At 63.6% G+C, this 23,640-nt stretch overlaps 2 protein-coding genes across 3 annotated transcripts; one reads left to right on the top strand and one right to left on the bottom strand.

Moving 5' to 3' along the window:
* The first annotated feature begins 2,667 nt into the window (after positions 1-2,667).
* On the top strand, positions 2,668-6,268 carry GNAT1 (G protein subunit alpha transducin 1). 2 transcript variants are annotated; one of them, XM_087743123.1, is made up of 8 exons: positions 2,668-2,707; positions 4,399-4,438; positions 4,768-4,909; positions 4,986-5,143; positions 5,227-5,355; positions 5,442-5,571; positions 5,668-5,821; positions 6,078-6,268. In XM_087743123.1, the coding sequence occupies exons 2-8, from the start codon at positions 4,434-4,436 to the stop codon at positions 6,266-6,268; spliced, it is 909 nt and encodes a 302-aa protein (XP_087599249.1). In that variant the 5' UTR covers positions 2,668-2,707; positions 4,399-4,433. The 2 variants fall into 2 exon arrangements, with proteins under 2 accessions (XP_087599249.1, XP_087599248.1); XM_087743122.1 differs by lacking the exon at positions 2,668-2,707 and adding an exon at positions 2,847-3,212 and having other exon boundaries at positions 4,396-4,438.
* Positions 6,269-7,698: 1,430 nt separating this feature from the next.
* Positions 7,699-23,640, bottom strand: GNAI2 (G protein subunit alpha i2). The gene is made up of 9 exons (XM_087743865.1): positions 23,449-23,640; positions 14,439-14,481; positions 14,117-14,258; positions 13,575-13,735; positions 10,976-11,104; positions 9,754-9,883; positions 9,361-9,514; positions 8,767-8,974; positions 7,699-8,602 (listed from the first exon to the last, which is right to left on the bottom strand). Exons 1-8 carry the CDS (start codon positions 23,564-23,566, stop codon positions 8,784-8,786), a joined length of 1,068 nt encoding a protein of 355 aa, XP_087599991.1. The 5' UTR covers positions 23,567-23,640; the 3' UTR covers positions 7,699-8,602; positions 8,767-8,783.

Raw genomic sequence — 23,640 nt, 5'->3', positions numbered from 1 at the left:
CCACCTCCTGGCCCCAGGGAGGAGTGGGGACCCCCAGGGTGGCCGCAGCCAGCATCGCTGTCTTCGCCCCCGATCCCAGGACCCCAGGATCCTGGCAGGCGGGGACCGCCGGGCATCGCAGCCACTGTCTCCCCCCCAGCTGGGGCACGGCACCACACCGGGGGCCAGAGGTGCCGCGTCCTGGTGCGGGATGGGGCTGATGCCCTGGGGAGGGGGACAAACTCTAGCCAGGGGGATGAGGCAGGGGGAGAGGTGACACTGGACAAGGTCTGCCCCCCACAACCTGAGCACGGCCCTTGCAGCTTTGTCCTCAGTTTCCCCACCTGGTTATTGAGGAGCAAGTGCTTTCTGCAGGGAAGCTCCAGGCAAGCCTAGAAGGGGGCTGTGGGGTGAGGGTACGCAGCCCCATCCCCATCCCGGGGTCTTGGCTGGGGGGAGACAGGAACCTTGAGACAGGACCCAGGTGTCCAGGCCACGGTGGGGGCTCAGCTGGGGTCTTTGGGTGGGAAAGGGAAGGAGAAAGGGCCATGCTGGGGTAAAACCTTGGGCAGCCACTGGCACTCACTGGCACCAGCACCCATGGGCATTTGGGGCACCGAGCCCATCAGCCGCCCCCTCGGGGCACTCTGATGGGGGTGGGGGGTTGTAAATAGTTGTACATGGGGAGCACAGGGACAGCCAGGGCCAAGCAAGTGCCCCCCACCACAGCTGAGGGCACCCCCAAATAAACACTGGCTTTGGGATGGATGCGGGCGCCTGCGTGTGCTCTGTCGCGGATGGGGAGTGGGCAGCTGGGGGCTGCGCTGCCGCCTGGCCCCATCACGTAATCCCCTTAGCTCTGCCCCTGAGCCCTGCCAGCGGTGTGGAGGGCTGGGGCAGGCAGGGAGCGCGGGGGCCCTAAGGGAGAACTGGGAACACTGGGAAGCTGGGGGCACTGGGTGCTGGGGGGTGGGCACTGGACAGGACAGGGCACAGGGAGATGGCAGTACTGGGTGATGTTGCCTGGGTGTTAGGGGTACGCTGGGCTGGGCTAGCAGCCAGTACTGGGTGTTACTGGAGGCACTGGGAGCACTCAGAGTCAGTATTGGGGGCAGTGGGGGAAGTACTGGAGCACTAGGATTTGGTACTGGGAGCTGGTACTTGGTGGTACGGGGGGCATGGGGCGGGGGGGGACTCTACAGGGGCACTGGAGGTGGTAGTGGGCAATACTGGCCTGTACTGGGAGCACTTTGGTCGGTACAGGGGGTAATGAGGGTGATACTGGGCTCCTCTGGGCAGTCCTGGGAGGCACTGGGGTCAGTACTGGGAGGTTCTGGGCTATACTGGGGGTGGTACTGGGGACACTGGAGGTTGGTACTGGGTGGTACTGGGAGCACTAGGGGCGCTCAGAGTCAGGACTGGAAGTACCAGGAGAAGTACTGGGGAATTAGGATTTGGTACTGGGAGCCAGTACTTGGTGGTACTGGGAGCACGGAGTGGGGGAGTGGTAATGGGCTCCATAGTGGGCGATACTGGCCTGTACTGGGGGCACTCTGGTCGGTACTGGGGCAATGGAGGTGGTAGTGGGCTCCTCTGGGCAGTCCCGAGAGGCACTGGGGTCGGTGCTGGGAGGTTCTGGGCTATACTGGGGGCAGTACTGGGCACACTGGGGGAGGTGCAGGGCTGTACTGGGGGCGCTCAGCTGGACTGGGAGCTGTGCTGGCTCCTTCCGCCCTCTGGCGGCCGAGCGCGGCGCTGCAGGAGCCCGGCGTTGCGGGGGGCACTGGGGACGGGGGGCACTGGGGACAGCGGGGGTGCTGGGGACGTGGGGGCACTGGGCTCTGCTGGGGACACCTGGGGGAGTCCTGGCAGGGCCTGGGGACACTAGGGACGGGAGCGTGGCGACACAGAGGGGTTACTGGCATGTCCCTGGGGACAATAAGTCTTACTGGGGTGGCCAAGATGGCAATGGGGGCACTGGGGTCACGGGAGGGGGACTGGTGGCCTAAGGACACTGGGGAGGGGCGCCGATGGCCTGGGAACATTGGGGGGGGAGGTCACTGCTGTTGGCATGGGAGCACAGGAGTGGCACTGGGGTGTGTCTGGATGTTGGGCAGGGCTTTTTTGGGGGGGAGGGTGTGTCTTGAAGATACTGGGGGTTACTGGGATTGCTTGGGGACACTGGGGGATACTAGGATTTCTCCTTGGCATACTGGGGAGTGTTACTGGGGAGGGGCTTGGAGACCCTGGGGAGGGTACTTGGGTGTCCCTGAGGACATTGTACAGGTGTTGCTGGAGGGGCCTGGGGACGCCCCGCGGGGGGGTGATACTGGGCTGGCCTGGTGACACTGGGAGTGTACTGGCGGATGGCTGGGAACACTAAGGAGTGCACCCGGGGGGGCCTGGGGACATTGGTGGAGGGTCCTGGGGACACTGGTGGAGGGTCCTGGGGACACAGGGTGGAGTGACTGGGGCTGGCTTTCAATCACTAGGGGGTGCCCCTGGGGATGCTGAGCATAGGGACCTGGGGATACTGGGATGGCTTACTGGAGGGGCTGTGGGCACTGGTCCAGAGCAGGGGGGGATGACCAGCATGACCTGGGGACAATGGGGACATTTCCACCCACTGTCCCCTCCCTTGCCAGACCCCAGCAGATCCCCCCAGCTCCAGCCCCCCCCGGGGTCCACAGCAGAGCCGGAGCTGGGTGGGGGTCCCACGTCCCCGGGGGTGGCCAGGTCACTGTCCCCAGCCCCAGGGCAGGGGCAAAGTGGGGGGCTGGCCAGTCTTGGCCCCCCCCCAGCAGAAGCGCTGACGCCAGGAACCGCAGGATTGCTGAGCTCAGCCTGCTGCAGATTTAAGGGGGTTTATCTGGGGAGGGCGGGGGGCAGGCCAGGCTTAAGCCACGGGTGCTGAGCGCAGCACCCCGCCGGGTGGCCCCCCGGGACCTTGGCCCCGTCCTTGGCCCACATTGGGTGGGCGGCGGCGGCGGCAGCAGCGGGGCAGTCAGCAGCAGGCGCAGCGGGCGCAGGGAGGCAAGCGCTGGAGGCGGCGGGGGGCTGGAGCTCATTGCCCATCCTGGTGCTGACCTCCAAGGAGCGGGTGAGCCGCAGGGCCGCGGGGCCGAGGATGGGTGCCGGGGCCAGCGCCGAAGAGAAGCACTCTCGCGAGCTGGAGAAGAAGCTCAAGGAGGACGCTGAGAAGGATGCCAGGACCGTCAAGCTGCTGCTGCTGGGTATGGGGGGGAAAACACCCTGGGGAAATACCTATCCTTTGTGCCTCTCACCCCAACAGGCCCCCCCAAACCCAACCAGCCCACCCAATGGTCCTCTGGCCCCCAGATGCACCCCCAAACCCAACCAGTCCACCCCAACAGCCCACCCAATGTTTCTCTGACTCCCCCAGCACCCCTAAAACCAACCAGCCCACCCTAACAGCACACCCATTCCCAGGCAGCCCTAAACCCAACCTGCCCACCTCAACAGCCCTCCCAATGTTTTTCTGATGCCCCCAGCACCCCTAAACCCAATCAGCCCACCACCAGCCTCCCACTCCCAGGCACCCCTAAAACCAACCAACCCACCCACCCAAAGTGTCCCTGATCTCCCCTAAACCCAACCAGCCCAGCCCAACAGCCCCCTGCTCCTAAGCACCCCTAAACCCAACCAGCCCAGCCTGATAGCCCCCATTCCCAGGCTCCCCCAAACCAGCTAATCTCAACAGCTTACCCAACAGTCCCCCACCCCCTGCTAGGCACCCCTAACCCAACAACCCATCTCAACAGCCCACCCTAAGAGCCCCCGGTTTCCAGGCCCTGCCCAAACCCAACCAACCCATCTCAAGAGCCTTCACCAATACCACCTAAGAGCCCCCACCCTGGCAGCCCCCTGCCACCCCATCCTCCCAGGCACCCTCAGGCACCCCTGTGCAGCCCACACCACCACCCCTGTGCCCAGCCCTGGGGTCTGTCCCTGCGGCCCCCCAGGCACTGCACTTCCATCCCAGTCCCTCCCAGCTGCCCCAATGGTGCCCGAGGACTGGGATGCTCTGGACATGGGACCATGGGTGCCATTGCTGTCCTCCCATCCCAGCCCAGGGCATGTCCTCCTGCGCTGCCACAGGCTTGGGGCATCGGGTGGTGGGTGGCAGGGTTGCGATGCTACCGTGTCCCCTACCCGTCCCCTGGGTCCCCGAGCATGTCCCCGGCTGAGCTGCCGCAGATCCCATTAGCCACAGTGGCTCAGCCCAACCTTAATGCCCGCTGGCACCAGGCTATAATCCCCCTGCCCTGTGCCGCAGACCTGCCACAGCCACCAGTGTCCCCTGGATGTGCAAGGGGTCCCAAGGGGCCAGCGCGGGGCACAGCCGGGGGTACCCACAGTGCAGGCACAGCCGTGACCTGTGCTTTGTCCCCGCAGGAGCAGGGGAGTCGGGGAAGAGCACCATCGTCAAGCAGATGAAGTAAGTGGCAGGGTCACGCCTGGCCATGCCCTACTGTGCCACATGGCTACCCCACGCTGCAGCCACAGGGTGCCCCGTCCCACCATGTGTGGCTCTGCCCCACACCACAGCCATGGCGTGCAGCCATCCCTTAGTGCCTGGCTCAGCCCCACGGCGCCCAGCTCAGCTCCATGTTGCACCCATGTGTGCCCCCACCCCACAATGCCCAGCTCAGCCCAACACCACAGTCATGGGTGCCCTCACCCCGCATCTCAGCCCCATGCTGCACCCACGGGTGCCTCCCCACCCCATGGTGCCCAGCTCAGCCCCGTGCCCCCCTCCCCGGCCAGGATCATCCACCAGGATGGTTACTCACTGGAAGAATGCCTGGAGTTCATCGCAATCATCTACAGCAACACGCTCCAGTCCATGCTGGCCATCGTGCGGGCCATGACCACCCTCAACATCCAGTACGGGGACTCAGCTCGACAGGTGAGGGGCACCCCACACCAGGCAGGAGGGGGTTCCCTCCAGCCCCCCGGCCCTGCTGAGCCCCTCTCCCTCGTAGGACGATGCCCGCAAGCTGCTGCACCTCTCGGACACCATTGAGGAGGGCACCATGCCCAAGGAGATGTCAGACATCATCGGGCGGCTCTGGAAGGACACGGGCATCCAAGCCTGCTTTGACCGCGCCTCCGAGTACCAGCTCAATGACTCAGCGGGCTAGTATGTGAGGTGGGGGGTCTGGGCGGGGGGGGGGGGGCTGGGGCTGCCAACCCGTGTCTCAAGCCTGCCGTGTGCCCGGCCAGCTACCTGTCAGACCTGGAGCGCCTGGTGACCCCTGGCTACGTCCCCACGGAGCAGGACGTGCTGCGCTCCCGTGTCAAGACCACCGGTATCATAGAGACCCAGTTCTCCTTCAAAGACCTCAACTTCAGGTGGGGGCTGAGCCCCTGGTGAGGGCTGGTGCCAGGGGGGTGGGCAGCGGGTGGGGGGGTGCTGATGTACCCCCCACCCTGCCCAGGATGTTCGACGTGGGTGGCCAGCGCTCGGAGCGGAAGAAGTGGATTCACTGCTTCGAGGGGGTGACCTGCATTATCTTCATCGCGGCCCTCAGCGCCTATGACATGGTCCTGGTGGAGGACGACGAAGTGGTGAGGAAGGCTCCCGGGGCACACAACCCCCCTCCCTTCATCCCCATCACGACGTGGGGGTCACCGTGGGGCTGACGGGGCTGTGTCCCTCCACAGAACCGCATGCACGAGAGCCTGCACCTCTTCAACAGCATCTGTAACCACCGCTACTTCGCCACCACCTCCATCGTCCTCTTCCTCAACAAGAAAGACGTCTTCCTGGAGAAGATCAAGAAGGCCCACCTCAGCATCTGCTTCCCCGACTACGACGGTGAGGGTGGCAGCGGCTCGCCCAGCGGGTGCAGGCGGGTGGTGGTGGGTGGCGGTGAAGGGGTGGGTGCCAGCACCCTGCAGCAGCCACCCACCAGGTGTCCTCAGCACCCCGCGCAGGCCATGCTGCACTAGCGTTGCTCACAGATCAAGCAAGGTTTGCCCACCCGGGGGAGCGCTGGGTGACACTGGGCCAGCACCCATGGGGGGACACACACCAGCCCAGGAGGGGACCCCGCTCACTGCCACGCCACCAGGTCCCAACACCTACGAGGACGCGGGCAACTACATCAAGCTGCAGTTCCTGGAGCTGAACATGAGGCGGGACGTGAAGGAGATCTACTCCCACATGACCTGCGCCACCGATACCGAGAACGTCAAGTTCGTCTTTGACGCCGTCACTGACATCATCATCAAGGAGAACCTCAAGGACTGCGGGCTCTTCTGAGCCCCAGCCCCAGCACCCCCTCCCCAGCCCGGGCGTCCCCCTCCCCTGGGGTCCAGCCCCACCGCTGCCCCCACCCCACCTGCACAACCATCTCCACCTGCTCCAGACCCCCAGGATTTGACCCGCTCAACCCCAGAGCCACCCCTGGGTGGGGGCTATGGCCCCACTCCCCCTCCCTGCCAGCCCTCTCACCAGCCAGCACTGCAGGGCACCTGATGCCACTGGGTGCTGGGGGTCCCTGGGGCTCCAACTGCTGGGGGGGCACTGGGTGACCCTGGGTGCTGCAGGGTGCTGGATGTCCCTGGTACCCTTGGAGCTGGGGGTCTCTGGGTACCCCTTGAAGCTGGGGGGTGCTGGGGGGGCCCCTTTGGGTGCTGCAGGGTGCTGGGGGTCCCTGGTACCCTTGGAGCTCGGTGGTGCTGAGGGTCCCTGAGTGCCCCTTGGAGCTGAGGGGTGCTGGGTGGTCGTGGGGGGTCCCTGAGTGCCCTTTGGAGCTGAGGGGTGGGGGGGTGGGGGTCCCTTGGGCACTGAGGGTTCCTGGGTACCCCTTGGAGCTGGGGGGTCCTGGGGGTCCCTGGGTACCTCTTGGAGCTGGGGGTGCTGGGCAGTCTCCAGGAACCCCTTGGAGCTGAGGGGTGCTGGGGGTCCCTGGATGACCCTTGGCGCTGGGAAGGCTGGGGGTCTTTGGGTGCCCCTGAGTGCTGGGGGTCCCTTGGGGTGCTGCAGGTTGCCGGGGGTCCCTGGTACCCCTTGGAGCTGAGGGGTACTGGGGGGACCCCTTGGGTGCTAGGGGGTCCTGGGTACCTTATGGAGCTGGGGGGTTCCTTGGGTGCTGCAGGTTGCTGGGGGTCCGCGGGTGCCCCATGGAGCTGAGGGGTGCTGGGGGTCCCTGGGTGCACCCTGGAGCTGAGGGGTGCTGGGGAGTGCTGGGAGTCTCCAGGAACCCCTTGGAGCTGGGGGCTGCTGGAGGTGTGGTCCCTTGGGTGCTGCAGTGTGCTGGGTGTCCATGGGTGCCCCCCTGGAGCTGGGGTTCCCTGTGGGCTGCTGGGTGCAAGGGGTGCTAGATCTCCCTCAAGGTCACAGGTCACTGGGTACCCCCAGGCACTGGGTGCCAGGGCCCCCTGGGTGCCACCGTCCCCCTGATGCAGGGCCAGGGGGTGGCTATGGCCCCCCAGCTGCTGAGCCAGCACCCCTGCAGGGGCCCAGCCCCGAGCAATGTCCCAGCTCCCTTCCTAGGGGTCCCACTGCTGCCCTCACCCCCCACACCCAGGGGATGCTGCTGAGCCCCCGGGTGATGCCAGCCCACCCCCTGTCCCTCTCCCACCCCCGGGGACCCCCCCAGCCCTCACACAGAGGCGAAGTACCCATGCCCACCCCCGGGTCACGGAGGGGGGTTGGTATATACTTTTTCCCCTCTTTTTTTTTTTCCTTTCTACATTTTATTATTTCAAACCCTGTGAACAATTCGGTAAAACATCCTGTGGGAAAAGCGAGGGCACGGGCACCAGCTGAGGGGACCCCCCCCCACCTCGGGCTGGTGGGGGGGGCAGCGGGGGCCACTCTGTACAGCAGGCTCTCCTCGCCCAACGCAACAGCTAGCCCTACAAAACTAGGCTTAGAAAGGGGGTAGAAAGGGGGGGGGGAGGAAGATACAGGCAGCGGGCAGCACCCCCTGCCCACCCTCCTGCCCAGCCGCTGCCCATCCCTCTGGGTGGTGGGAGCGGGGGGCAGCAAGGCGGGGTGGGGCGCGGACCCCCCCCCAAGGCACACGGTCGGGGGGTGGGCTGGCCATGGAGGACGCCGCCACCACGTAGCACTCAATGCTTTTAAATAGTTTGGTAAAAAGGTTTCTTTTAAAAAGCAACCTCGACCCAGCCGGTGTGGTGTATTTTTTTTTGCGGAGTTTTGGGTGGTTTGTTTTTTTTTTTTTTCTTTTTTTCATGTTTACTAAAAGGAATGTTGTCGGTTGTGTTTTCTGCCGGGTGGGCATCCCCAAGGGGACCCCCGTGCCCCCCCCGTGCCAGCAACACTTGCAATGTAAACAGTGAGAGCGCCAGGGCTCGGGAGCGAATGAACAGCGGGGGCCAGAGGGGTTCGGGGGTTAAAAACCAAGATTAAAACCTCATTTTCCCCAGGAAGGCAGAAAGGCTGACGCCGGCGAGGAGGAGGAGGATGGCGGGGGGCAAGTGGGGGCAGCATGGGGGACACGGGCCCTGCCCCCGCGCTGGCACACAAAAAGTCTCTTTATGGGGTGGGGGCAGAAGGTTGAAACTGAAGAGAAGCAGGAGGGGGGGGGGCGGCATGGTCCTTCCTTCGCCGGCACGGCCGGGGGTCCTAGGAGAGAGCGGGCAGTGAGCGGGTGGGCTCCGGGGAGGGGGCCCAGGCACCCCCTGCCAGCCTGCGCCACGGCAGGGACAGCTGGCAGTGCCCATCCCCTCCCCGGAGGGTGCTCCATGGCCGCCCCGTCTGGGGGGGCCACCACCAGGACCACCACCCACCTGGGCAGCGCCAGCCCTCAGAAGAGCCCGCAGTCCTTCAGGTTGTTTTTGATGATGACGTCGGTGACAGCATCGAAGACGAACTGCACGTTCTTGGTGTCGGTGGCGCAGGTGAAGTGGGTGTAGATCTCCTTGGTGTCCTTCCGCTTGTTCAGGTCCTCGAACTTGCTCTGGATGTAGCTGGCTGCCTCATCATACTTGTTGGCCCCTGGGGAGGAGGAGATGCTGGGCTGCCCCGTGGCCACCTGGCTACACCGGCACCCTTCTGCCACCGGCACCGAAGGGGTTTGGGCTCGGCTTGGCTCCCTATGCCACCGCAGTTGCTGCCCTGATGCCGAATTGATGCTCCCTAGGCACAGTGAGCCTGAGCTAAACCGCCCCAGGGCTGCTGCCCCTTGTCCCCCCATCTTCCCCCATCCCCTGGGGCACCCGAAACACCACCGCACCGCACCTGCTGCCCCAACACACCACTCCCTGGGCACAGGAGAGCCAGGATCTCCATCCCCAGCATCTCCTGCTATGGTGTCCGGGCAAGGCAGTGCCCGCTCCTCCTGCCAGGGGGACCGGGGAGGGCACCGAGAGACCCAGCGGTACCTGTGTACTCGGGGAAGCAAATGGTCAGGGGGCTGTGCACAATCTTCTCCTCAAAGAGGTCCTTCTTGTTGAGGAAGAGGATGATGGACGTGTCTGTGAACCACTTGTTGTTGCAGATGCTGTCGAACAGCTTCATGCTCTCATGCATCCGGTTCTGGCAGGGGAGAGGGCAGCCTGAGCCGGGCAGGGACCCCCAGGCAGCGCCCGCCCCACTGCTGCCCAACCTGCTGCCCCCCCCACCGCTCCTGCCTGCCCGGGCAGGGGATGCTGAGGGCCCTGCAAGGCTTGGGCCACGCTGGCCAGGGCACTGGTGGCCACGAGAGGAGGGGGTGCTCCCCAGGCCCCCCCAAGGAGGGGACAGCTCACAGCACCAGCTCCATCCCCCCAACTCACCATCTCCTCATCTTCGGCCAGCACCAGGTCGTAGGCGCTCAGGGCCACACAGAAAATGATGGCCGTCACCCCCTCGAAGCAGTGGATCCACTTCTTCCGCTCCGAGCGCTGGCCACCCACGTCGAACATCCTGGGCAGGGAGGCAGCATGGTGGTGGGCGGCAGCTCCCGGCCCCACCACCCTTGCCCTGCTCCCTGCCTCAGTTTCCCCGGCTGCTCAGAGCAGGAGCTGCACCAGGAAAAGGCACTGGTGTGGGCAGAGCGCGGTGCCTCTGCCCCAGGGGTTTTGCTGGTGCCATGGATCTGCCCCGGCATCCGCTGCCCATCCCAGGTGGTGTCCAGGCTTATTTTCCAGCTGGAGCAAATCCCCACCATGAGCCAGGGCAGGATCAGGCCACCTTTCCCAGACTGTGTCAGCACAATGCTCCCTGAAGCCAGGCTCCAGGAGATGCTCTCGGAGACCCGCTCTGGAGTAGGCACTGCAGGGTTTTGCCGGAGACCTTGGACCAAGGGGAGCTGCGGTGCTTGGCGGAGTGGCTCGGGGCTCAGAGGATGATCCTGGTGCACCATGTGCCTCTCCCACTACAGGCAGCAGAGGATGCCCTGCCTCCATGGAGGAGAGCCCAGCAGCAGCGCCACGTCCACCGCCAGCCGCTTGGCTGGCGGGGAGGCTTCCAAAGCACGGCCCTGGCAACGTGCAACCAAGCACCGCCATCCCACCAGGTTGGCACATGGGTCCCTGCAAGCCCCCTGCACTCGGGGAGGACCCCAGCAGATCTTTCCGCCGGCAGCTCTGTTGCCAAGTGACTAAATCCCCCAGGATGTGCGCGATGCCAGATTTTGCCTCAGAAACCGGAGCCCTGACTATTTCCCATGGGTTTTTGGTGGAAAGTAATGCCAGGCTGGTTCCCGACCCCGAGACCCCCGGCTCCCACCCAGCGCCCTTCCCGCGGCGGAAGCGGCGTCACGGCACCCGGAGACGCCTTCCCCCTTCCTCTCCTCGCCAGAGGCTGGATCCGCCCCCGGGCTGAGCCCTGTGAGGCGTTTTTGAGGCTGCTCCAGCTATTTCGGCGGTTTCCGCTCTTTCTGAGGCAGCAGCTCCCGCCATGAGCAAAGCCAGAGGGGCTTGGCATGTGCAGCGTGCAAGCAGGATCCAGCCCAGCACGGGGAGGAAGGTTTTTTTTTTTCCTTGGAAAAGGCAAAAGGGAAAGGGTTGGACATACTTGAAGTGCAGGTCCTTGAAGGTGAAGTGGGTCTCTACGATGCCAGTGGTCTTCACCCTGGTGCGCAGCACGTCCTGCTGGGTGGGGATGTAGTCGGCACGGGCTATCCTCTCCAGGTCATTCAGGTAGCTGGGGAGGGAGCAGGAAGGTGCTGTGGAAGCTGGACCCGTGGGGCACGACCCACCCAAATCACATGGGGCATCCCCACACCACCCCAGGGTCCCCTGCCCACACCCCAGCACCGTCCATTCAGGGTGGGCAGCGCCAAGCCCGGCAGCACAGCAGAGCCCATCCGCACCCCAGGGTCACCCCACCGCTCCGCCAGACACTGGCACGGCAGGACGGCCAGCAGGCAGGACGGCCAGCTGCCGGGATGGCAAGGGGACACACGGGAACGTGGGCTCAGGGGGCAGCGTGCTAGCACCGGGGTCCGGGCAGGGGACTCAGCCAGGGCTGGGGGGCTCCCCCCGCTCCCCCAGCCCGTTCGCACAGGGGAAACGGCAAGAGGAAAGTATTCACTGCTATGGCAACCGGCCGCAGCGCTGGCGGAAACAATCGATGGCGCCGTGCCATTTATAGTCAAAAAACACAAAGGGACGGCGTCCTGGGAGGAAGCAGGAGGCGGGCAGCCGGAGGGATGGGGAGTAGCATGGTCGGGGGGGCTGCTGCCCACCCTGAGCCCCCCAGGGTGGCATCGCCCGCCCTGCTGCCTGCCCAGCCCTGCCAGACCCCAGCTCCAGGCAGCGGTGGTGGCTCGGCTGGTCCCCGCGGCTGCTTGGGGACCCAGGGATGCCGGGGGGATCAAGGCGGGTTTCAATTTCTCCAGCTCACATTGCTTTAATTGGGTTATTATAAACGGGCTCCTTTAAGCAAATTAGGCTTGCCCTAATTAAGGCGTTTGCAGTCCCGTAATCTGGTGAAAGCCAGATTACGACTCGCGAGGCCACGGGGATCCCTGGCTCTGATGGCAGCGTGGCCACTTGCCAGCTCCCAGGAAACCAGAGCCGTGGGTGCCCCGGGACCCTGCTGCAGGCATGAGGGTGGGGGGGCCGGGACGCCGACGCCGCGGAGCAGCTCGAAAACAGCCGGAAACGCACACAGCCTCCGGCTGACAAAAAAACAGGAAACACCGCGGCAGGGCCGTGCACAGCGCCAGCAGCACTCGGACCTCGCGCCCAGCCCTGGGGTGCCAGCGAGTGCTCGCCCTGGCACCCCAAGCTCCTGGCACCCCCAGGGGCTGCAGAGGAGGAGGCTGGGGGCTGCTGCAGAGGGCTGGGGTGCCGGCAGGCTGCAGTGCAGGCAGGCTGCGTGCCTGGTACAGCACCGGGCTCCTCATCCCCAGGTTGCCCTGTGCCGGCGGCACTGTGGCCGCAGCACCATCCCCGTGGGGATGGATGGGGCATCAGCTACTGCACCGGCATCTCCACGGGGCTGGAGAAAGGCTAGAGCAACAGCTCAAGGGGGCTCCTAATTAATACTTGTCCAATCCCTGTAATGCACCAAATGCCCCACAAATGCACTTACAGCAATACTTGATTTGCATACACCTTGCAGATGTATTTGCTCAAACTGCGTGCAAGCTGCCAGGCACCTGCCGGGTCTCCCATGCCTCCAAACCAGCACCCACAGCACAGTGCGGCACTGCCGGGGAAATGTCGGCGCTGGCTGGGGAGCGATGGGGCCGAGTGGGACAGGGGCCAGGGAGGGCAGGCGGGTGCTGGGCAGGAGGAAGCGAAAGCCCTGGGTGCTGGAGGAAAGCGCCAGCAGGAGCTTCTCTGCGGTCAGCGCTTGCCGGGAGCTTTCCTGCAACCTCTTCCCCCCTGTGACCTCAGTGCAGAAGAGGGACCCACCGGTGCCAAGCAGGAGGGGGCAGCTGGGGTGGCACGCAGGGGGACTAAGCAGCCCCTAGGGCGGCGGCGAGTCCCAAGGGTGCTCAGTCCCCGGTGGGGCCAGCCTTGGCAGGGGTTTCCTGGCACACCACAAGGTCCCCCCGGCCCTGCTTTCCCATGAGAGGTCTGGGCAGAGAGGGCAGGAGGGCACCGTGAGAGCTGAATGCAGCCTCGGCCGCACCGCCCTCTCCAGCAATCATACTTTAGGCAGATTAACTTATTTATTAAATCTCTTCAGGGATAAACCCAACCAGATGCAGGCAATTTATCTACCTAAACACTAGCTTGCTGGCTAATACACTAGTGTAATGCCAAGTCTTTCCATATAAACTCAGTTAAAAAGACGGACAAAAGCCTCTCGTGCATCCTACTCATCCTGTTCAGACATAAAAGGTCCCCAGTGCTTTCTTTGGGGCTTTTTCTTGCCTTCACAGCCCTTGAAGGGCCATGAGGATGGGCAGGACCCCCGTGCCCCCCTCCCGGGGGACGCAGCACCCCGCCAGAGGAGGAAACAGCTTTCGAAACATCCGCCTTCCCAGTTCTGCTCCAGCTCAGCCCCAGCACTGGGTGGGAAGTGGCAGCACCAGCCCCCAAGCCTGGCGATGGGGAACAGCAGCCCCCGGGGGGGATTTTCTGTTGCTCAAGAAAAGCAACGCAGCCCACAGGGCTCGGATCCAGCCCAGCTGGGGGACAGGAACAGGGGTACTCACTAGGCAGCGGAGTCATTCAGCTGGTACTCTCGGGAGCGGTTAAAACAAGCCTGGACCCCATTGTCAGCCCACAGCCTCCGGATCACATTGGCCAGGTCCTCTGGCATGATGCCCTGCTCCTCAGCGGTGCAGGAAAGCGCAAACAGCTGCCGAGCATCATCCTGCAGGGAAAAACCAGGGCTCGAGCATCGGCACGGGGTTATCGAAGCTTGCTCTGCCCCAAAGGATCTGACTGGAGCCCACCATGTCCCACCCGGACAGCAAGGCAGGAGCTCCAACGGGAGACGAGGACAAGACCCAAGGAAAGCAATGGGACGCCCACCGCTGCACCCGTCAGGGGCCATGCCAGGGCAGGCCACCCATGGGTTATGCTTTGGGTCCCCCCGTCCTCAGCACCAGGGACAGGAGGTCACAGCCCACCACGGAGCAGAGGGGCTTGGGCAGGGACCCTTAATCCTGGTCCAGCTTTGGGCGCATCTGTTTTAGCCCCCCTGAGGGCCCCCCACCCCTGCCAGGCGCAGCAGGAGCAGGAGGGCACCCACCGCTCTGGAGGAGTCTCCAAAGTCAATCTGCAGGTTCCCCATCGCCTTGATGATGGCCATGATGGACTGGATGGTGTTGCTGTAGACCACAGCTTTGTACTGCCGGCACTCTTCCTCTGAGTAGCCATCCTCGTGGATAATCCTGGGGCAGGGGAGAGACACAGGCAAGGTCAGCCCTTTGCGGGGCACCCCGGGGTGCTGTCCCCCACCCATGCTCTGCAGCAACACCGATGGGGAGATTTCCCCGGCCGCCACCAGTTTCAGAGCCCGTGGCTGAGGTCTGCACAGTGTCAGCCGCAGCGACGGTGCGGGGACCACTCACTTCATCTGTTTGACGATGGTGCTCTTCCCAGACTCGCCAGCACCTGTGGAGAAACAAGAAGGGGGAATAAGCAGTGAGCTGCTGCCCAAAGCCGGGGACCCCAACCCTACTGGGACCCCCTCCCAGCCCAGGGAGGGAGGGTGGTGGGCGCCTCAGCCATCGGAGAAGAGCTCCCGGTGTTGGCCGGAGCAGATGCTTGGATCGGCACCGGGAATGTTAGGGCCAAGAAAGAGGGAGGAAAAGGGGAGCCTGGGGGGAACCTTGCAATTGCTCCCAGGAGCAGAAATGACCCCTGCTCTGGGCCAGGAAAAATGGCATCAATGCACTAACATTTTCCCTGCAGTTCCAGTGCACCGCAGCCAAGACGACTGGCAGCCCCGGCTTCGGCTGAGCTTGGGGACGCCCTGCGATGGCAGGCTAAGCCCTGCCCATCACCTGCCATCTCAGCTCCAGGCAGAGCTTAGCTTAGCTGCAACATCCCACATCCCTATTGTGCCAGGGGACGATGGAGCGCCAGCCTCGCCGTGTGCCCATGGCTGGAGCCGGCAGCTGCCAGAATGGGGCGATGTTCGTGCCACCAGGTATGGGCAGTGGGCCGGGCACCCGAAACTGAGCACCCCAGGGAACTCGGGAAGAAGCTGCCGCCTCCGCCAGCCAGCTTGAGCAGCTCCCGCGGGATCAGCCGCCTCCAGGTTGCTTTTTAAATAGCGCGCACTTTCCAGCCTGCCGGGTCCCGCGCCCCAGCCAGGCTGCGGAGGCAGCTGCCAGCAGGGAAAGCTTTTGCAGTGGGTTTATTTTTTAGCATCCAAACACGGGATGCCAGGGGTTCAAAGGGAATGGCCGGGGCCTCCTCTGCCACCCCGTCCCCCGTGGGGACATGACCCCCATGCAGGCGACAGGCAGCTCCCGGCCCAGCCTTCCCTCCACAGGCTGGGAGTGGGGAAGGAGCGGAGTCACCCCAGCTGCAAGAAAGGGGAAGCTCAAAGGGGAAGCTGAAAGGGATGGTGCAGATCCCTTGTCCCCTCCCAGGGCAGGGAGTGCCACCGAGATGAATGAGTGCCTGGCTCGCCTCACCCCAGGAGCCCCAGCAGGACAAGCCCCCTTCGGCTGGGGACCAGCGCGGTCCCTGCCTCCAGGTGCCAATCCCTGGGGATCCCACCAAGCTGAGCCCATCCCTGCATCCTCTCCCATCCATCTTTGGGGTCCCTCTGCCATTGCCCTCAGCCATGGAGCTGCCCTTATGGGGAGCCCCAAGCAGGCAGCGGCAGAGCTGTGCCAGCACGGCCACAGAGGGGGAAGAGAGATTACAGAGGAGGGGAAAAAAAATTTAAAAAAAAAAAATGGAGATTATGCTAAAATTAACTGGGAAAAACAGAGCCTGTCATGCCAGCTGAGACACAGCTGGAGCAAATGCCTTCTGCCCGTGCCACCAGCACAAATGCAGCCTAGGCGATGGGCATGTACCCCCACGGACATCACCGCGGTCACTACTGAGGGCATGGAGCCCCCCCAAGGCTGGGGCCGTATTGAGGCTATACAGACCCTATATTTACTGCTACTATGACCCTGCTCCACAGTTTCCACACTATATGTATATATATTCAGCCTTGCTCATCCCTGAGCTGAGCATGGGGCATGGCAGGGGCTCCGCGGTGCTGCGGGCCCAGCCTCCGCCGCGCCCTCGGGATGCTGACGCGGCACCCGGCACAGCCCGGCCAGCCCTGCCGGGCCGACGTTCGTGGTCAGTGCTGGCAACTCCTGCCCAGAGCTGGGAGCAGCAGAGGGAAGGACTTAGCGTATCCCTTCATTTTTTCCATTAAATATATCTGATTTCTGGCAACGCCGCCCCGTATCGCCGGGCTCGGCAGCCAGGACCAGCTGCATTCACCGTGCCCTTCCCCAGTGGATGCCCAGACAGGGAAACTGAGGCACACAGCAAGAGAGGACCCTGCTTATAAGAATCCCTGGGGCAAGGTGCCAGACAGTCGTCCCCCAGCCTTCTGCTCTGCCTGACCCTGCCTGCCATTTGCTCCTTGCCTGGGAGGGAGCAACCCCCCCAGGACCTCCTGCCCGCTCCCGGCAGGGCGGCAGTCTCTGGCAGCCACCGAGGCCGGCCATTTCCCTCACGGCTCCTGGCTCCTTCCCCACAGGCTGCAGAAGGCAGCCATGCCATTGCCCCCCATTCCAAACTAGCACCTCCGCTCACCGCCGGGATCTTGCCCAGCATGAGAGCCCGTGTGCTTGCAGCAAGCAGAAATTCATGCCCGAATTAATAACATCCCCCGGCTGCCCCGCCAGAGCCCAGAAGGAAACTAGGGCGGGAACAATTAGCATGTGCGTGTCCCCCCCAATTTCCCTTTTGAATCACCGCCTTTGCCTAATGAAGGAGCCAGGTAATTGCTGGGGAAGCTGCGTGCTTCCCCCCACCATGACACCCCCAGCATCTGCCAGGGCCCGATGGGTGCCCCAGCACCCGCAACCCCCACCCAGCCAAGGGCAGGGGGACCCTTACCGGCCCCCTCCGGGTGAGCACAGCAGAGGGGAAGGGCTTCCAATCCCCGGAAAACCCCGGCTGCCGTCCATTCAGCCCCAAAACAATCCCCAGGCAGGGCGCCAGCTGCCAGCTTCCACCCTCCTGCCCAAACCAGGCAGGAGGCAGGGGCTTCGCGTCCCGAGCAGCGCTCATTCCCAGAGCGGTGCCTGTCAAAAATAGGAGGAGAGCTCTCTCTCAGGCTGATTTCCCCCTTTTTTTGTTAAAAATAATCTTCAAAACTTTAAAATAAACAAGCAGCTGCCTAGCTCCAAAATGCCCCATTAATCCACCAGCAAAAAATTTATTTAGCCGACATATATTTTGCAGCCCGTGATTTAAGATGCTTTCTGGCCAGCATATATTTAATGCCATATATTTAAGGAGCTGGTCACAGATTTCGGGGTCCACCTCACCCCGCATCGCTGAGAGGGGATTTTCCATCTTGCCGCAGAGCACCATCTTGTTTTATGCCTCCAAATATCCAGGTGTGGATAGAAGCAACGCACAGCTGGAAAATTTTCCTTATTACGGGGGAGAAGCTGGAATTCAATCTGCCAGCACATCCAGAGCCATCCCCATCCCCAGCACCCGGAGCCCCGTCCCCAGCCACTGTGGTGGCAAGTTTTCCTGGCCCGGCAAACAGCAGCTATTATTTGAGCATGGATTTACTGATGGCTTTTACTGTTGGACAAACCTGCCGATCTGCTTCCCTGCAGGACAGATGGACAGCCGGACAGAGGGACAGCTGCAGAGCCCACCCCCCTCAGCACCTGTGGGGTCCCCGCCATCAAACAGGACTTTCAAAGGTGTGTGTTAAAAGCAGAGTTACGCTAAAGACTCAAAAAATAATAATAAAAAGAGATTCCCCTCGACATTTTCCTTCCTACCCAAAATACATGGAAAATTGCTGTAAAAATAATCACGTTTTTTTAAAACCCCACAGCGACACAGGGCGTTTTTCCCAGGGGCCATCCCATTCCAGCACAGGGCTGGCCACTTCCCAGGAGGAGCCCGCGCGTTGGCAGCCAGTGGGATGCTGTGTCCCAAGCAGGACCCCAAGAAACTGGGGGGCACCAGGGAGGCGCAGCCCCCCCTGTCCAAGGCAGTCAATGGAGACATGGCTCAACCCGGAAAAAAAAAAAACCATAAAAATAAATAAAATAGAAATAAATCAGCAGCGGGAAGGACATTCGGAGCACATGGGGCAGGAGGAGCTGGGGACGCTTTCTTGGGGGGGGCACGGCAAACGCACCCCCGGTACTGACAACGGCCGTCGGTGTTGGCAAGCTGGACAAAACTATCCTTGTGCCGGGCTTTTTCCAGGAATCCTGGAACTTTGCTGCTCTGTTTCTACCCCTGCCGTGGCCGCAGCCATCCCTCTCCCCCTCCTCTGTCACCAGCTGCCTCCATGCCCTTGCCCCCCACACCGGCTGTGCCAGCACTGGGGCAGCTGGGGATGAGCCCCCGCATGGCTCAGCAGTGAGCTGCCCCCTCCTCCCAGACCCATTTGGGGTCACCAGCATAAATTTTGGGGCTCAGCCCTAGAAAAGGGGGTTCCTGAAGACCATCACCCACCGTGCCCCCCCAGCTGCTCCAGACACGGGGACACCACGATGGTCCCCGCATTCCCCGCTCCAAACACCTGGGGCGGCTCCGGTGCAGCCCGTGCCAGAGAGCTGCCCTGGCGGTGCCAAGCCCCTGCGCCTGGGTGCCATCATCCCCTCCATCCCGCCCTGATGGGGTGGGGGCTCGCCCACTGGCACAGCTGGGATGCTGCCAGCACCCTGCTCCCCCCCTGGGTTTTCCGCCAGTGGGGATGGAGGATTACTCAGCTCCCCCAGCTCCGGTGATTCAGCTGGCCTCCGGCCCGGAAACCCGCGCTCCGGCCCGGCGCGTAGCAGGAAACCCGGCGGCTGCAGAGAGGCCAGGCCAGCCCTGGCTACAACAGCGACACTTGGGCACACCGCAATCCCGGCCCCGGCACCCGCCAGCACCCACAGCCCTAGGCAGGCTCAGCCCACGGGAGACCTTCTTCTGTAAAGCTATATATTTAGATAAAGCAATATATATATGTGTGCGTGTGCTTTTTAATATATATAAAAATCAGTTTATATATTGCTCCATACAAACAGGCAATATATGCATATATAAAAAAGAAATATATATATTTTTAAATACATAAAATATATTTCTCATGCATACATGTAAAAATATATATAAAACACACACATAAGCCTGCCACCTCTCCTGGGCAAAGCCTAAGCACTCGTCTCGGAGCAGAGAGCAGCTGCCTGCACTGGGGACATCACCAGCAGGGACACCAGGGTGACTCATCCCAGGGCCTGGGTGCAGGGCTCCTTCCTCCTGTCCCATCCCAAGCCCAGCCACCAGCTCTGGGGGGCTGGATGTGGGGTCCCCCCAGATCTGACAGCATCGAGCTCTTCCCTGCTCCCCGCCACCGTGACACCTCCCCGTCCACAGCCAGAAACACCACCAGGGCCCCACCAGTGTCCCCACTGAGGGGGGGACCCAGTCCCCTCCCATCACCCCAGGCCGGGGCAGGAGGAGAGACAAAAACAAAACCCCAAGACAGGATGAAGCGCAGCAAACCCAGCCGCTCGTACATAAGCCCAGGGCAGCGCCGGGGCAGCCTCTGAAAGTTGCAGCTGGTCCCTCCCTTCCTCTATTTTTATGCAAGCCCCCCCCAAAAAAATATAAAGCTGCCGAGCCCTGCCCCAGCTGCCCTCACCCCGGCCACAGGGGCAGGATTTGGTACAGGCAGCTGCCTGCTTGACTTACCCCGGTACAACCCAGCCCGGGAGGGGTGCAAGGGGAGCAACCTCGCCCTGGGGTTTGCACCTCCACCTAAACAGCACCGAAAACCACCGCCAGTGCCTTCCCCCGGCCCGGGCGCCTTCCCAGCCTCAAATGCCTCCCGAGCAGCCGAGAAATCCTTTTGCTTTCCTAATCCATCAAAGGAAGATAAGAAATTAGGGGCTTTGAGCTCGGTAACCGCTTGCCTGCCGCTGATCCTGCACCCCCCTGGAGCATCCCGGCTCCTGCGGGCAGGGAGGTCGGCTGGGCAGGACCCGACTTCCACTGCTGCCCAGCAGAAACAGCCAGCGACTCCAGCAGTTTGAGCCCTGGTGATGCTGAGGAGCTGGCGGCAGTACCGGAGCTGCCAGCAGTGCTGCCGCGCAGAGTGGATGCTTCAGGTGCTTTCACGTGCCGATAGCAGCTCCCGGCCTCTCCCAGCACCAAAACCGTGGGAGGTTTCTGCTTTCCAGCAGCAGGGAGGGGGGATTGCTTCGTTAGGGATTTCTCCCCATCAGAGACCAGAACTTCAAACCATCCGGCATGCAACGTATTTGACAGAGCCAGCAAACGGCAGAGGAAAACCTCCAGGCAGCAGCAGGTGCTGCAGGCAGGAGCGGTGCTGTGCCCACGCCTGCGGTGCCGGGTGCCGCCGGGGGGTCCTGCCTGCCCCCGCCACACCAACCGCACACGTCCATCCCTCTCCATCCTGACTGCCGCAGCGGAGGAAAGGCAGAAGCGGGCCCATGGCCGCACACTGGGCCTGGCACTCAGCTACGGCGGCTTCACCGGTCAGCCCCAAGCCCTCCATGGTGCCGGTGGCCGGCTCGGCCCCGCTGCCACTGCCGCACACCGAGACCAGTGCTCTCCACTCACACCACGTCCTGCCCAGCTGCACCAGAAGCTCCAAGCCGTGGCTGTGGGATGGCACGAGTCGCCGGCAAAAACCACACAGTGCTTGGAAGAGGCCTCTCCTCTTTGTGCTGTGGGCTGATTCAGCATGAAGGGTGAAGCTATTTTTCTCCTTTTTTTTTTCCTCCCTAGTTTTCCCCCCCTATTTCTGGCGGATGCAGGAGGGCTGCAGCCCCCAGGGAGGACCGCAGAGCTCTGCCTTGCTGAGTGCGCCCAAGAGCTGTAGTGCTCACCGAAAAGCGCTCGCCTGGGCTCATGCAAGGCCCCAGTTCTCCTCAAAGCTTCCTCCAACCGTGGGGAAAAAAAATAAGTCATAGGAAGGGCAGGCAGCAGGGATGCCGGGAGCATCCCCCTGGCACCATGTCCCCACTTCGAGGGGTTCTTGTGGAGGAGGGGATGCTGTGAGCAGCAGCCCCCGCGGGGGGGCAACACCGGCCCCACCTCCCCAGCCGCTCCCTGCCTGCTCGGGAGGATTTTCCGGCTGTGGCTCGGCTCGGAAACAGGCAGTAGTGACCCAAGGCTCCAGTGCTATTTACACCTGAGCAGCTGTGAGGGGAAAAAAATAAACATTTAAAAAAAAAAAAAAAAGAGCCGTTTTGCTCTATTTTTGGCTTTAGAAACCAGCTGAGATCAGAATGCCACTCATAAACCCTGGCCCCGAAAGAAGGGAGTGCGGCTGTCCTCCTCCTCCTGCCTCCGCTTCGGCACAGAGCGGGACACGGGGAAAGCGGGAAAGCGGTGCCGGCCAGCCAGCCCATGGCGCAATCCTCGCCGCCCAGCGAGCCCCCGCCACCCCTTGGTGATGCTCAGCACCAGCCGGCTGGGCTCCCCCAGCCCGGGCACCCAGAGCTGACAGCACCGGGGTGATGCTGCCCATCCCGGCCGGTCCCCGGCACCTCCCGAAGCCCTGCGGAAAGGAGGTGGCAACCCCCCCGGCCGGCTGCACCCCCCGGCACCGTTATTTCACGCCGGGCAGCAGTCCGAGAAGAGCCAAGCCAGCAGCAAGGCCTGCCGCGGGAGCAGCTCGCAGCAAAGGGGGGGACCACGTGTTTCCCCAACAGCCTGCAAACCCCGTGGGGTTTCGCTCCACCGGCGCCCTCCCCTCCCCGGAAACAAGCGGGTCGGCAAGCTTGCACAACCGGCGAGCCCCCCCGCGACGGCGCAGACCCCCGCCCGGCCGCCCCCCAGGACGGGCCTCGCTGCCACGCCAAAGCAAAAATAAAATTAAAATAAACCCCCAAAACCTAAGCGCTGTGTTAAACGAGCGTTTCAAGGCCTTAACTACGTATTTCTCAAGGCAGGCAGGGGTTGAGCAAATAAAGGGCTGCCGGATTTCGGCGTGACTTCCTGCTGCCGGCGGCTTCCTCTGCCAACGGCGACGAGCCGAAAGACATTTTCTGCCGGCGCTCCCCAGGCAGCGGCCGGGGATTTCTCCGCCTGTCCCAGGTCCCACCACCCCACGGTGCCGTGGGAGCCCCGGAGCGAGGCTCTCCCTGGGAATTTCGGAAAGGGAATAAAAACCCCAACTGGGAGTTATTAAAAAAAATATAAATTAAAATAAATAAGCAGCTGCCTTGCCCGCAGGCACAGGGCAGGTCTGTGAACGCCCACAGGAGCATCACCAGGGCGCTTTGAAGAGCGCAAGCGGCCCGTTATCGGTATGAAAATCGGGTATCCGTGGGGCAGAGCACCCACGGGCAGCACGGGGCCCTGCCCGCTGTGGGCAGCACGTGGGGCAGAGCCAGCTGCCCGAGCCCCCCACTCGCCCACAGTGAGGGGAGGGCAAAGGCGAGATGGAGGGGCTCGGGCCTGTCCCGATGGCCCAGCGAGGGGAGGTGCGGGGCAGCGGGTACCCATCGGCCCCATTACCTTCACCCCAGCCGGCCCGGGGCCGGGGCGAGGGGAGCCCATGGAGGGGTCCCCCATCATGGCTGGGCAGCCGGGGGTCCTGGGCAGGCAGGACGGGGTGCTCTCCTTGCAGGGCCTCTGCTGGGGGGGTCCCAGACAGGAGGGTGGGGATGCCCCCACCTGCACCCCCAAGGGACGTGCCCAGGCTGGGCACCGCTGGGGCTGGGGGGACGGTACCACAGCAGGGTGGGGCTGGCACCCCACTTCTGGGGGGAACCCCACGGCCTGGGGTGGGGCTGGCACCCTTCTCCGGGGGGACACCCAAGGCTTGCTGTAGGGCCAGGACCCCACTCCAGAGGGGATCCCCAAAGCCCGGGGTGGGGCTGGCACCCCACTCCAGGAGGGATCCCCAAAGCCAGGGGTTTGGCCGGCACCCCACTCCAGCGGGGATCCCCAAGGCCTGCTACAGGGCCACCATCGCACTCCTCAGGGGGGACCCCTGGGGCCTGGGATGGGGTCGACACCCCACTCCTGGGCGGGATCCCCAAAGCCTGGGGCACGGCCAGCATCCCACTCCTGGGGGGAACCCCAAGGCCTGCTGTGGGGTCAGCACCCCACTCCTGGGGGGAACCCGGAAGCCTGGGGGGGAGCAGGCACCCCGCTCCTGGGGGGGACCCTGCGGCCCGCGATGGGGCCGACACCCCACTGGGGGGGGACACACCCCAAAGCCTGGGCTGGGCCCAGCATCCCACTCCTGGGGGATCCCCGGGGCGGGGCCGGCAGCCCCGCGGGCTGGTACCCAGGCTCGCTCCGGGGCAGCACGGGGCGCGGGCGGCGGGGCCGCCCGGTTCCGGCAGGGCCGGGAGCCCGGGGGGGTCCCAGGGGGGGTCCCGGGGGTCTCACCGAGCAGCAGCAGCTTCACCTCCCGCGCCGCCTTCTCGCCGTCCTCCCGCAGGTTCTTGTCGATCATGCGGGAGCGCTCGGCGGCCGCCTTGTCCTCGGCGCTCACGGTGCAGCCCATGGCGGCGGCGGCGGCGGCGGCTGCCTGCGCGCGGCCGCGGCTCTGCCCTGCCCGGCCCTGCCCCGCCCCGCCCC

The sequence above is a fragment of the Nipponia nippon genome, unplaced genomic scaffold (assembly GCF_047370975.1).
Source record: "Nipponia nippon isolate SJK-2023a ecotype South Korea unplaced genomic scaffold, ASM4737097v1 scaffold_9, whole genome shotgun sequence".
Taxonomy (NCBI): domain Eukaryota; kingdom Metazoa; phylum Chordata; class Aves; order Pelecaniformes; family Threskiornithidae; genus Nipponia; species Nipponia nippon.
The sequence above is the reverse complement of the archived record's forward strand: the minus strand, read 5'-3'. Positions and strand labels throughout refer to the sequence as shown.